The following is a 13,135-nucleotide window of genomic DNA, read 5'->3' on the forward strand; positions in this document are numbered from 1 at the left end:
ATGAGTTTTGACCATGTAAAAAAATCCTGATGTTTACTTTTTGCGGATGATTTTTATTGGTGGATCAATTTAGAAAGTGAAAAAATAGTATTTTTATTTATAAAATCTTAGTGTTCAGCTGTTGATAATTTAGCTGGTAGCTGATGGTTTGTGAGATTATTCTATTGGTTATTTTTAAATGATGTTGCTATTGTATGACAGATACACAAAGATTATTCTATTGTTTCTTTATTGCTGATCTAATGCAGTTTTGATCCAAGACATAGTAAATGTATTGAAATATTGTTGTGAGATTAATCTAAAGGAAGAACATTCATTTGGTTTTGGTGTAGTTCTGTGTTGAATTTTTGTCAATGGACATGGATATGATACGAGTGGTTGTTGCCAGTCAGCAGTGTTTTGAGTTTTGACCATGTTAAAAAAACCTGATGTTTACTTTTTGCGGATGTTTTTTATTGGTGGATCAATTTGGTAATGCTGTTTGTGTCTGGTTTCTTAAGGTGAGAAAGGTTGACATGCTGGAAGGTGTGTCTATTGTTCGGTCTGAAAAGGTCAAGGATGAACTCGTCCTAGATGGCAACGACATTGAACTTGTCTCCCGGTCTGCTGCTTTGATTAATCAGGTTTGTGTGTGCGATGATGCTTGCGTACCTGAATGTGCACTTCTGTATCTGAATTTATTCTTTTGTTCAAAAAACTTTGGTGCACCTTATTTTATAGATGAATCATGCATGCCCAGCAACTTCCATTTTTCTTCATTTGCTGAAAAAGTTTTTTCTTTGAACAGAAATGTCACGTGAAGAACAAGGATATCCGCAAATTTCTTGATGGGATCTATGTGAGTGAGAAGGGAACTGTTTTTGAGGAAGCGTGAGTCAAGGAGTTTTAGTTTTGTTCATCTGGTAGTTCTCTTCGTGCTCTATTAATGCCCTGGATGCTTAAGATGTTTCACCGATTTTGTCTGGAGTTTTCATTTTATAAAATTTTGATTGTTCTGCCTATGTTTTCAATATTTTGTGTGCCATGGGATTGCTCTCTTCTCTTTTTTGCTACAAGCACCGATGCCATTGTTACCAAATCCTGAACATTGCTGGATAGTTTGGAGTCATAAACCATGGAACGGAGTCCAAAACTATTTACAGGATAGGAAGTGCAAAATGGAAGAAATTTCTGAAATTAAAAAGTTGACCTTGGAGGTTGAAATTGAAAAATAAAAACAAAGAGCCAAAAAAAAGAGGCAAGTGAGAAAATAATAAAAATGTCACATGAAAGCAGCTAAAGAAATTGAAAATTTTTACTGACACGCCACTTCTACTAATGAAGACACCAAACTAGAAGATAAGTCACCAAGTAGCACTGGTTTTCTTGCTGTGCTCTTGAAATAAGGGGGGAGTAGGTTTGGACATCATTGACAATGATTTATCACTGTGCTGCATGAGAGTGGATGCTTTAGATTTATGAAATTATTCATGTGAAGAATCTACGTTGAGGATCATTGCTCTCTATTCTTTCTCATAATTATTTGGTACAAACACCAAACTAGAAGATGAAGTCACCAAGCAACATTGGTTTTCTTGCTGTACTCTTGAAATGAGGGGGGAGTAGATTTGTACGTCATTGACTGATTTATTGTTGTGCTGCATGAGAGTGGATGCTTTAGATGTATGAAATTATTCATGTTAAGAATCTACGTGGAGGATCATTGCTTTCTTTTTCTCCTCATAATTGTTCATGCAAAGGACCTGATTCGAATAAAAGCTACGCCTCAACTCTAAAGATAAAATATAACATTTTCATGAGGGCAGTGGTGGTTACGTATGCTTATCAAAACAGCGAGCATTCACAGAGAGATTACCATCCAAAGAGGGTCAAATACAGAGGTTAAAGTCGAAGAGAGCCAAAGCAGCTTTGTAGCATTCACAGAGAGATTACCATCCAAAGAGGGTCAAATACAGGGGTTCACGTCGAAGAGAGCCAAAGCAGCTTTCTCAAAAAGAGACATTACCATCGAAAGAGGCTCAAATTGAGAGGTTATTATCCAAAGAGAGCCAAAGCAGCTTTCTCAAATAGAGACATTACCATCGTCAAAAAAGCAATCTCAAATGCTTTTCAAAAACAGAGAGCACCCGTAGAGAGACATTACCGTCCAAGAGAGCCAAAGAAGCAAATCTCAAATGCTTTCCAAAACTTTGAGCAGAGACATTGACATCCAAAGAGGGTCAAAGAAGGAATCTCAACTGCATAGTAGTAATGGCCCTGCTATTCAAATCAAACAATTCCAGAGCACGCACTTGTTTACCAGTGTAATTATTAATTTATTAAAAGAAGAAACATAAAGGAGCTAAAATAGAAATATAAAATATTCCAATTCAACTACCATATCTCCTGAATAAGAAGTAGGAAACATCTTTACGGGAGACGGTGCAACTTTAAAACACAAAAAAAAAACCTAAACCAAATGGAAAGTGATCGGACGAATAGCAAAAGGAAGGTAAACGTCACCAATTTTCAAGAACACCAACCTCGAAAAGGAACACATGTTATAAATAGATTACTATACATTTTCTCTAGCTGCACAATGTGTGAAATCTTGGAAGAAAAAAAACAGAACAAAGGATAAAAGTCAAATTTGGAGGTGGTTCGAACAGTTCGCTGGATATCTTTGATGTTCCTCTCAAGGAGAACACAGTGGAGTTTCTTTGGCACGATCCCTCTATATCTAGTGGAACCTATAGTGGTGCCTTTTACTATAACAACTAACCTTAATCCATTTTATAGCGTTTTTCTCTATTGCTGTCATTTCATTTATTCCAGTCTTGAATAATAATGTAAAGTAATATCAACTTGTAAGGGACTTGTATTTATAATATTGGCTCATCCAGTCATGTCGTCGATTTTTGACTAACATGGAATTAAGAAAGTAAGAGGAGATGATTCTGTATGCTTGTCCAGTCATTTCTAATGATCTTGAAGAGGGGGACACTTTCCACCCGCGAATAAATTATGTATCTGGTGTCTCCGCTGACACTTCCCACAACGATGTTGTAGGTCTACTTCATTGCTAGTAGTTTTCACTTCCTTTATATGTTGCCATTCGAGCGCTCTTCTTTATCCATCATGGCCTGCATAATGAAGCTTTACAAAGCTTTGAAGGATGCGGCAATTAGCCATCAAATCCTGTTGGCAATGATTTTCATACAGTTTGGTTTTGCAGGGATGACCTTAATATCAAAGGCAGCACTAAATGCTGGGATGAACCCTTTAGTGTTCAATGCCTATCGGCAAATGATTGCCACACTTGTGTTGGCACTCCTTGTTCTCTTGATGGAGAGGTTGGTGCTGTTATTCTCATTTCTATCTTGATCATTTCACGTTGTTTTGCTTTCATGTTTGGCTTGACTTCAAGTACAATGATTCCTACATGTTTTTCATTCACTGGCAAGCGGTAAAACGGGGTGGATGAACTAACACTCTCTATCACTTTATCCCTGTAGGAAGAAGAGCGGATCGATGTCATTCAGCCTCTTCTGCAAGATTTTTGTAGCTGCTTTATTAGGGTTAGTTGATGTATCGACAGCTTTTTCAATATAGAGCTGTTTAATTACACTTTTAACTTTTGTTTGACAGGGTTAAACTACTTTCAAATTCCTAACTAAATGGTGTCTTTTGTTAATAAAACAATTTGGAATCATCTTCATGAGTGAAGCTAGATTAATTTTTATGTGTCTGACTGATGAAAACGTAGGCCAACATTGAGCTTGGATCTATACTACGTGGCGCTCCATTTAACCTCAGCAACATTTGCAGCTGCTATTCTCAATTCCATTCCAGTTATCACATTTTTCTTAGCTATCATTATGGGGTAAGATGGATGATTTTTCTCTTGCTGAAGAAAAAAAAAAGGAGCCAAAGATAGTTTGCAAAATTATCTGAAAATTTGAAATGGTAGGTTGGAGGCTGTAGGTTGGAGATCATTCTATGGTGGACTCAAGATCCTTGGAATAGTCATAACTGTTGGAGGAGCCATGCTGCTTAGCTTCTACCGAAGACCTACGACGAGACATCCTAACTCGTCAAGTTCTGGCAGCAACAATGGAACATTCTTTGTTAATAAATTGGAGGGTAGAACGAGATCGATCTTAGGACCTGTTCTAATGTTCCTTTCTGCCATAGCTTGGTCAACATGGCTTGTCGTTCAATCAAAATTGCTGGAGCTTTATCCAGCCAGGTTACGCCTCTCCACTCTACAGTGTCTCATCAGTTCTGTGCAATCTAGTATTATAGCTGCAGCCTTGGAGCGAGAACGTAACTCATATAAGATAAGATGGGATATTCAACTTGCTTCCCTTGCATATTGTGTAAGCCTCAGCTTTCCACACACTACTTATTGCCATTACCATCTCACCATCATTAATATTTATATCCTCCTTTTGCAGTTCATATTCAATTTATAACTTGCTTGAACGAATTGCAGGGTGTATTCGTAACTGGGGCTGCATATGGACTCCAAATTTGGTGTATAGAGAAGAAAGGGCCGTTTTACGTTTCCATGTTTTCTCCACTTGCATTGGTTTTAACTGCCATCTTCTCAGCAATTTTTTGGGCTGAACGATTGAACTGGCAAAGGTTTGTTGCTTTCAAGTGAAAGACACAAATAGTAATAATAACCACAATTAAAGTTTTTCTTATTGTGCAGCCTTCTTAGTTTGTATCTTATGTTTTTGGTGTTCTTTCCGCAGTATATTGGGAGCTATTCTGATTGTTGGAGGTCTTTATGGTGTCCTGTGGGGAAGAAGCAAGGCTGAGAAACAAGAAATACATAATGGTGAATCTCCAGCAGAGCAATCTCCAGATATTGAAAAAAACTGACTGTTTTCTGTGCTTGTGTGTTTCTCTCATATATAAATTAGTGTAGCAAGTTATATCTAGTAAATTCCTACTCAGACTGACAATAAATTTCCTTTTCTTAACCTCGAATGTCCTCTTTTTCCTTTCTTCGTTCTGTCTGATAAAAATATTCAGCAGAATGACATTAATTATTCTATCGCAAAGATGGAAAGGAATTGGATGCTTTCAACTCAATTCTTTATTAACCAACCTTTTGTTCCTCCAAAGGAATCACTATCGTTTATGAATGTTGTTTTCCAGGTTGCCAAGAGTGATATTAACCACTGTAGAAATGCAGAGTTAAGAGCATCCAGTCCTAGCAAACATACACAATTTAGACCACATGCATAAAAATTCCCCTGGTATTTTTTTACATGGACAAACTAACAACGGGCTGATGAAGAGCCTTACAAAATATTTTGTGAATTTCATGTCAACTAACCATAACCAATCGACAAGGAGCCAATTGGGTACTTGAAGAATAAAGACATAAAGTTGCTCCATGTAGACATTAGAATTGAAGAATAAACAAGTTGAACTATTAATCTTGAACAGAACATGTTCGTGTCACAAAATAATCTTAATATATATTTTTCAGATAGTGGCCATAGAATTCTCTGAATTCTATTAATCGGCAGAAAATGTGGATATGGAAAAGGCAAAAGCATCTTCAGAGATAGCTGGCTACTGGTTCTTTAAGCATGCTCTTTCAGTAATAGTGGGGCATCCTTCTTATCTAGCATGTTGCTACACTGATTGTGAATTCCACTAACTAAAGAAAGAGGTGTCATTCTTCCACGGAAAACAGAGAATTTATTATTGAAGAAGTGGCTGAGATTGATCCTTTGTTACTATTTAAAGGGAAAAATGATGAACTGTTTTCTCTTCCATTGCAGTGGAAGCAATTCATAACCATGCAAGCCTGTGCTCCATATGCAGCGATGTTACTAGTTCAATTCGCTTATGGAGGATCTAATATCCTCATGAAAATTGCTCTTGAGAAGGGACTCAATCAAATAGTATTTGTGGTTTACCGTCATGTCATTGCAGTGATTTTGTTGGGCCCTTTTGCTTACGTAATTGAAAGGTAAACAAATAACATTGTCGATGCATGTATTTGTGGGAAATTAAGTTTTTTGATGCCTAGATGTACTTTAAAGCATATAACATAAGTACTAACAGAAAGGCTTAAGACATCATGGATTCCTAAGGAGAATATGAGAAAAATTGTAATTTTTGGAATGTATTTTGCAAAGCAGGAAGCAGCGCCCTTTGCTTTCATTGTCAGTGATCATAAAGATTTTTCTGCTTTCATCACTAGGAACTACTATCCATCTTAATGTTTACTATGCTGGTTTAGCATACACTTCTCCGACAGTTGCAAGCGCGTTGAGTAATGTTATCCCGAGTTTGACATTCATCATGGCAGTTTTACTCGGGTATGTATGTGCTCAACTGACCTTATAATGATTCAATTTAAGTTCACCAGATCAAATTTATTGATCTGCTTCCATCTTTCTCAGGATGGAGAAAGTGAAGACTGAAAGCCCTAGAGGATGGGCTAAAATGTTGGGCACGGCTATTTGCATAAGTGGCTCACTGGTTTTTACCTTCTGGAAAGGAGGATATCTGTTTAAAAGTTTTGAGAACAGAGCATTGATAAACATCTATAGCACCAAAGGTTCTGCTGGTGAGTACAGGCATGCTAAAGAAAACTGGATTAAAGGTTCTGCACTTATTCTTACTAGTCATTTTGCGTGGAGTGCATGGCTAGTCCTCCAGGTAGTCATTCGTCTGTTTTATTTGAAGTAGATATGTTCATTAAGGTCTTGCTGATAATTCTCACCTGCTCTCTCAGGCTGTAGTTCACAAAGTCTATCCAGCTCGTTTATCGCTGAACACTTTGATTTGCTTCTTCGCATCAATCCAATCTTCTTTTCTTGCGCTGTTTTTTGCAAGAACTCCTGCAATATGGAAGCTGGACTGGAATGTGCAGCTCCTGACCATTATATACAGTGTGAGGTTTCTGAAATAACTATCTAACTTTGAGACTGCTAAATTGCTTGTTACTTACGTATATTATGTTTATAGGGAGCTGTGATCTCAGCGTTAGGCTACTACCTGCAAACCTGGTGTATTAGTCACAAGGGGCCAGTTTTTGTAGCTATGTTTAGTCCACTACTAGTTGTCATTGTTGGACTATTCTCAGCATTTGCATTTGCAGAGAGACTTCATTTGGGCAGGTGAGCTATTCAATTCTAAAGTTTCTCCACTCTTCTCGTTCATCAGTTAGTTACAGGTTGCCATTTCAAAACAATTCAAGCTGTCCATTCTTATTTATCAGTACCATTATTTGGCATTTCCCAGCTTGATAGGAACAGGTATCATTGTAGTGGGTCTCTACTGTGTACTGTGGGGTAAAAGGCAAGACAATAGCGCTGCTCAGAAGCCTGATGAAGGAAGAGGAGGCTTGGCTGACGGTAAATCATTGGAAATTTCCATAAATGACTACCCATTGACAAATCCTGACCCAAGCGGAAGGAAGTGAAGTTTCAGACTTACCTAGACTAATTCAAATGCAAGACCATCATCAATTATCAAAGTGGCTTTTGAAGTCTCAGTGGTGTATTGTATTTGAATAAACTTAACCAAGCACACTTCTTTTCTACTCATCAACAAACAATGATAAATGGGATGTCTTGGTAATTGCTGACAAAGGATCCACCAAATACAATTACTAGTTAGTGGGAGTTAATGCCGAGGCATCGTCCGTTTGCCTAGTAATAGTAATGTTGTGAGGAATGGACTATTTCGTTTCTCTGTACTGGGTGGTATTCTTATTGATGGAGGTCTTTATGGTATCCTGCGGGGAAGAAGCAAGGCTGAGAAACAAGAAATACATAGTAGTTGATCTCCAGCAGAGAAATCTTCCGATATCGAAAAAGACTCTGTTCTCTCTGCTTGTGTTTCTCTGATATATAAAGTGGTGTGGCAAGTTATATCAAGTAAACTGCTTCTCTGACTGACAATGATTTTCTTTTTCTGTTCCTCTGCTGTCAAATTCTCTCTTAACCTCTAATATCAATTTTCCCCCCTTTTCCTTTCTATCTGAAAAAAATATTCTGCAGCATGACATTGATCGGTCCATTGCAAAGATGGAAAGGAATTGGATGCTCTAAACTCATGTCTTTATTAACCAACCTTTTGTTCCCACAAACGAATCATCATAGTTCACGAGTTTTGTTTTCCTAACAAGAATTGCAACAACACATGATTTGTTTTTCAGATATCACCGTAGAATTTATAGTAAAGAGCATCCAATTCTAGCAAACACACAATTTAGACCACATACATCAGAATTCCCCTTCTATTTTCTCACACAGACAAACTAACATTAATAGGCTGATGAAGAACCTCACAAAATATTTTGTGAATTTCATGTCAAGTAACCATAACAAATCGACGAGGAGCTAGTTGGATACGTTGAAGAATAAAGACATAAAGTTGCTCCATGTAGACATCAGAGTTGAAGAATGAACAAGTTGAACTATTATTCCCAGAAAATGATCAGGTTTAATTTTGAACAGAACATGTTCGTGTCACAAAGTACTCTAATATATATATTTTCAGTTTGTGGCCATAGATTTCAGAAGAAATTGTGGATTTGGAAAAGGAAAGGCATTTCAGAGATAGCTGGCTTCTGGTTCGTAAAGCATGCTCTTTCAGTAATAGTGGGGCATCCTTCTTATCTAGCATGTTGCTACACTGATTGTGAATTCCACTAAATTAAGAAAGAGGTGTCATTCTTCCACACGAGACACAGAATTTATTATAGAAGAAGTTGCTGAGATTGATCCTTCGTTACTATTTAAAGGGGAAAATGAAGAACCGTTCTCTCTTCTATTGCAGTGGAAGCAATTCATAACCATGCAAGCCAGTGCTCCATATGCAGCGATGTTACTAGTTCAATTAGCTTATGGAGGATCTAATATCCTCATGGAAATTGCTTTGAGAAGGGACTCTATCAACTAGTATTTGTGGTTCACCGTCATCTCATTGCGATGATTTTTGTGGGCCCTTTTGCTTATATAATTGAAAGGTAAAGAAATATGATTGTGAATTCATGCATTTGTGGAAAATAATTTTTTTTGATGCCTTGTGTACTTTTAAGCATATAACATAAGTAAACTTCTCTCACAGTTGCAGAGTAATGTTATCTCGAGTTTGACATTCATCATGGCAGTTTTACTCTGGTGTGTATGTGCTCAAGTGACCTCATAATGTATCAATTTTGTGTCCACCAGATCAAACTTTATTAATTTGCTGCCATCCCATTCAGGATGGAGAAAGTGAAGACTGGCACTGATAAACATCTATAGCACCAAAGGTTCTGCTGGTGGGTACAGGCATGCTAAAGAAAACTGGATTAAAGGTTCTGCACTTATTCTTAACAGTCATGTTGCGTGGATTGCATGGCTGATTCTCCAGGTAGTCATTCATCTGTTTTATTGGAAGTAGATATTTTCATTAAGATTTTGCTGATAATTCTGACCTTCTCACTCAGGCTGTAGTTTACGAAGTATATCCAGCCAGTTTATCACTAAACAGTTTGATTTGCCATCAATCCAATCTTCTTTTCTTGCGCTGTTTTTGCAAGAAATCCTGCAATATGGAAGTTGGATTGGAATGTGCAGCTCCTGACCACTATATACTATGTAAGAGTTTCTGCAATAGCTATCTAACTTTGACACTGGTCAATTGCTTTTTACTGATGTATTCTGTTACAGGGAGTTGTGAACTCAGCATTGGTCTTCTACCCGCAAACCTGGTGTCTTAGTCACAAGGGGCCAGTTTTTGCAGCTAATGTTTGGTTCACTGCAAGTTGTCATTGCTGTACTATTCTCAGCAATTGCTTTTGCGGAAGCCTGATGAGGGAAAAGGCTTAGCTGATGGTAAAGCATCGGAAACTTCCATAAATGACTACCCAATGACGAATCCCGACACAAGCGAAGGGAAGTGAGGATTCAGACTTACCTGGACCAATTCAAATGCAAGACTGTCAGCAATTATCAAAGTGGCTTTTGAAGTCCCAGTGGTGTCTTGTATTTGAATAAAGTTCACCAAACACACTTTTTTCCTACCCACAGGAAAATAAAGTTTAAATGGAACGTCTTGCTAACTGCTCAAAAAGGACCAGCCAAAAACAATGACTAGTTAGTGGGAGTCAATGTCATCAACGCGCCATCCATTTACCTAGTAATAGTAAGGTTGTGATGAAAGGACTATCTAGTTTCAGTTTTCTACTGTATGACTTGGAATTTTTTCTTTTCTTTTCTTTTCTGAATTGTCAGTTCAGTTTAAAGTAACATCGCATTGCGTTGGTCATATCAGAAAATCCATGCTATCACTTCTAGGTGTCCTCAATATCAATCACAAACAGGTACTTCAAGTCATTATTTACATACTGAATTGGAATCACTTCAATCTTGGGGTAAGTTTTGCCACAGTAAGTTACCAATATTAAGGTTTGCAGGGCTGAATCTGACTTGACTTGGGAACACAACACGAACAAAAACACCAGCAGTCTTCAATTAAGACAGACATGTATGGATCAAAACGGTGATTCCCCGATACTGTGTTGATCATAAAGTACAGTAATATGGATGAGACCTGCATAAAAGATATTAGACATCAAAGCAAAAAAAAAAAAAAGGAAAGAAAGAAAGAAAGAAAGAGAAAGGAATATACTGTGTTGAATAGTGGGGCATCCTTTTAATTATTAAGAATGTTGCTGGAGAGATCGTGTCTTCCACTACCAAAAGAAAGAAATGTCATCCTCCCAATTAACTGCTGAAGTGGTGGCACCAAAGCGAGAGATTATATATATATATATATTCTGATTTTTAGGTTTAAGTTTACCCAGATGTTTGTTTCACTTAGAATAAGTCTACGTAGTTCTGTAATCCCATAGATAAATGAGATTATGGATGTTATGATTCCTTTTCTTTATGATAAAGATCTTGTGATATTGGATTTTGCCTATAAATAAAATTTGAGGGTTGGCAATAACCTCCATGTTCTTGTTCTTGTTCCGCTCCTGGTTCTTTGCTCTTTGATTAAGCTAAGTTCTTGAAATACAATTTAATAACATTTGGTAACTTCCATGTTCTTGTTTTACTCCTGGTTCTTTGTTCCTTGATTAAGCCATTTAACAACATTTAATATCAGAGCCCACCTTTTATCTTTGAAAGGTTGTGAATGAAATAGGAGGGATTAGTAAGGTTTGAAAATGGAAGCTTTAAGCTTTCCACCAAAAACACCAGTTTTCACAATGCAAGATTATGGTGTATGGGTTGTTAAAATGGAGGCTCATCTTATGATCTCTGATTTGTAGGAGAAAGTGATAAGCAACCAACTTCATTAAAAAACAATCCGATAATTGTATAGATAAAGTTCTTTAATAAAGAAAAGAAAAAACTATACAAAGCTCTTACTTGTTTTTATGATGATCTGAGTGAAATAATCTACACAATTACAGCTCGTTAAACTGCAAAATAAGCATGAGATGGGTTAAAAGTTAAATTTCATGGTGAGGAGAAGTCCAAAAAAATATAAATCTTGAATCTTAGAAGACAATTTGAAAGTATGAAGATAAAGGAAATCAAGACTTTTCAAATCAAATTTTTAAGATTGTGAATCAAGTGAGGCTATTAAAAAAGATTTTTCTGATTCCAAGATATGAGAGAAGGTTCTAGTAAGTTTATTAGAAAAATTTAATCATAAAATTAGCTCCATAGAAAACTAAAAAATATTTATCAGAAATAAATCTAAATGCATTATAAATAGTGGAGCAAAAACAAGTCTATCAACAAGAAGGTAAAAGTATAAGAACCCTTGTTGTAATTTTAAAAGAAAAGAGTTAAGATAATAACTGTAATACCCCATATATATATATATATATATATATATATATAATTTGGTACTTGAAAATACGGTTGAACTTTATTTTTTTTTACATTCCCTATATATATAATTTGGTACTTGAAAATACGGTTGAATTTTATTTTTTTTACAATTCTCATATAAAAGTCTACTAAAATTTTCATCAAAATTTTAGCGGAGTTTTTCCTATACCAGGAGGTCCCAAATTATTAATATATACCCTGTTTAACTTTTAATATCTTACATCTCATAACTTAATCATAACCCAATTGTCATGGGTCTCAATCCTATAAACATCATCATCATCACAACCATAATATTTATAATATACTTTGAAATAACAAATATCATTATAGAGGAATAAATGAGATAAACACGCATACATGAAACATGATTATATGAATTTAAGAGTTAAGTTCATTTATTCAAGTTTAAACATCAATTATATAAATTAAGTTATATAAATATTTTAATATTTTAAAATACAAAGATATACTTGCTAGAACTACATAACAAAAAAGTGAACAAAAACTAGGATTTACTCTTATCGTGCACGCGATGGTCCTGAAACAAAATACATATTATTAAACATGAACATCACAAAAAATATAGTAACATAAATATCCAACAATTTAAAAAAGACAAACATGTATTTATATTCTATTCACTTCTCTATTTTTTTTATTGGAACTCTTTCTTATTCAATAACTAAAACTGTTTCATCTTCCATTTTCAACTTTTATTTAAAATTCTATAAGATTAACCATAACTATTTCTGCCTAACTCATTGTTAATACCAATTTCACTGGTATCATCATCACCTCATAGGCATCGATGCTTAGCGGTCCCTTTACCCGAAATCCTAATATACATTAAATGGATGCTAGTCGATACATGTTAATCCTCTTACCTATAATCCTAACATACACTAAATGTGTGCTAGTTCATACCTCAGAGGCATCGATGCATGATGATTCCTTTACCAAGGATCCTAACATTTACTAAATATATGCTAGTTCATGCATGGTGATCCCCTTACTCGGAATCCTAACATACACTAAATGTATGTTAGTCCATGTCATATAGGCATTGATGCATGGTGATCCCCTTATATAAGAGCCTAACATATACTAAATGTATGATAATCCATGCATGGCGATCCCCTTACCCAAGATCCTAACATACACTTACTATATACTAGTCTATGCCAATTTCATCAATCAATATTGTCATTCTTTGTCCAACCATAGTTATCATTATAAATTTTCATGTCAAATATAGCTCGTTTTGTTTCGAAGTTAGGATA

The 13,135-nt window shown here is 35.9% G+C and overlaps 3 protein-coding genes across 7 annotated transcripts; all 3 read left to right on the top strand.

Moving 5' to 3' along the window:
- The first annotated feature begins 413 nt into the window (after positions 1–413).
- Positions 414–1,010, top strand: LOC105119475 (60S ribosomal protein L9-like). Its single transcript, XM_011017618.1, has 2 exons — positions 414–623; positions 788–1,010. The coding sequence occupies exons 1-2, from the start codon at positions 429–431 to the stop codon at positions 872–874; spliced, it is 282 nt and encodes a 93-aa protein (XP_011015920.1). The 5' UTR covers positions 414–428; the 3' UTR covers positions 875–1,010.
- Positions 1,011–3,064: 2,054 nt separating this feature from the next.
- On the top strand, positions 3,065–5,042 carry LOC105119476 (WAT1-related protein At1g43650-like). Its single transcript, XM_011017619.1, has 6 exons — positions 3,065–3,332; positions 3,495–3,557; positions 3,746–3,862; positions 3,950–4,358; positions 4,475–4,626; positions 4,740–5,042. Exons 1-6 carry the CDS (start codon positions 3,085–3,087, stop codon positions 4,867–4,869), a joined length of 1,119 nt encoding a protein of 372 aa, XP_011015921.1. The 5' UTR covers positions 3,065–3,084; the 3' UTR covers positions 4,870–5,042.
- Positions 5,043–5,519: 477 nt separating this feature from the next.
- Positions 5,520–10,166, top strand: LOC105119478 (WAT1-related protein At5g07050-like). 5 transcript variants are annotated; one of them, XR_841139.1, is made up of 7 exons: positions 5,520–5,974; positions 6,144–6,326; positions 6,411–6,669; positions 6,746–6,904; positions 6,979–7,183; positions 7,313–7,330; positions 9,806–9,828. XR_841139.1 is itself a non-coding variant. In XM_011017622.1 (7 exons), the coding sequence occupies exons 1-7, from the start codon at positions 5,802–5,804 to the stop codon at positions 9,905–9,907; spliced, it is 1,104 nt and encodes a 367-aa protein (XP_011015924.1). In that variant the 5' UTR covers positions 5,520–5,801; the 3' UTR covers positions 9,908–10,166. The 5 variants fall into 5 exon arrangements, 4 of the variants coding, with proteins under 4 accessions (XP_011015924.1, XP_011015922.1, XP_011015923.1 ...); XM_011017622.1 differs by having other exon boundaries at positions 6,979–7,130; positions 7,255–7,330; positions 9,806–10,166; XM_011017620.1 differs by lacking the exon at positions 9,806–9,828 and having other exon boundaries at positions 6,979–7,130; positions 7,255–9,015.
- The last annotated feature ends 2,969 nt before the right edge of the window (positions 10,167–13,135 follow it).

Source organism: Populus euphratica, unplaced genomic scaffold (assembly GCF_000495115.2).
Source record: "Populus euphratica unplaced genomic scaffold, PopEup_1.0 scaffold2962.1, whole genome shotgun sequence".
Lineage (NCBI taxonomy): Eukaryota > Viridiplantae > Streptophyta > Magnoliopsida > Malpighiales > Salicaceae > Populus > Populus euphratica.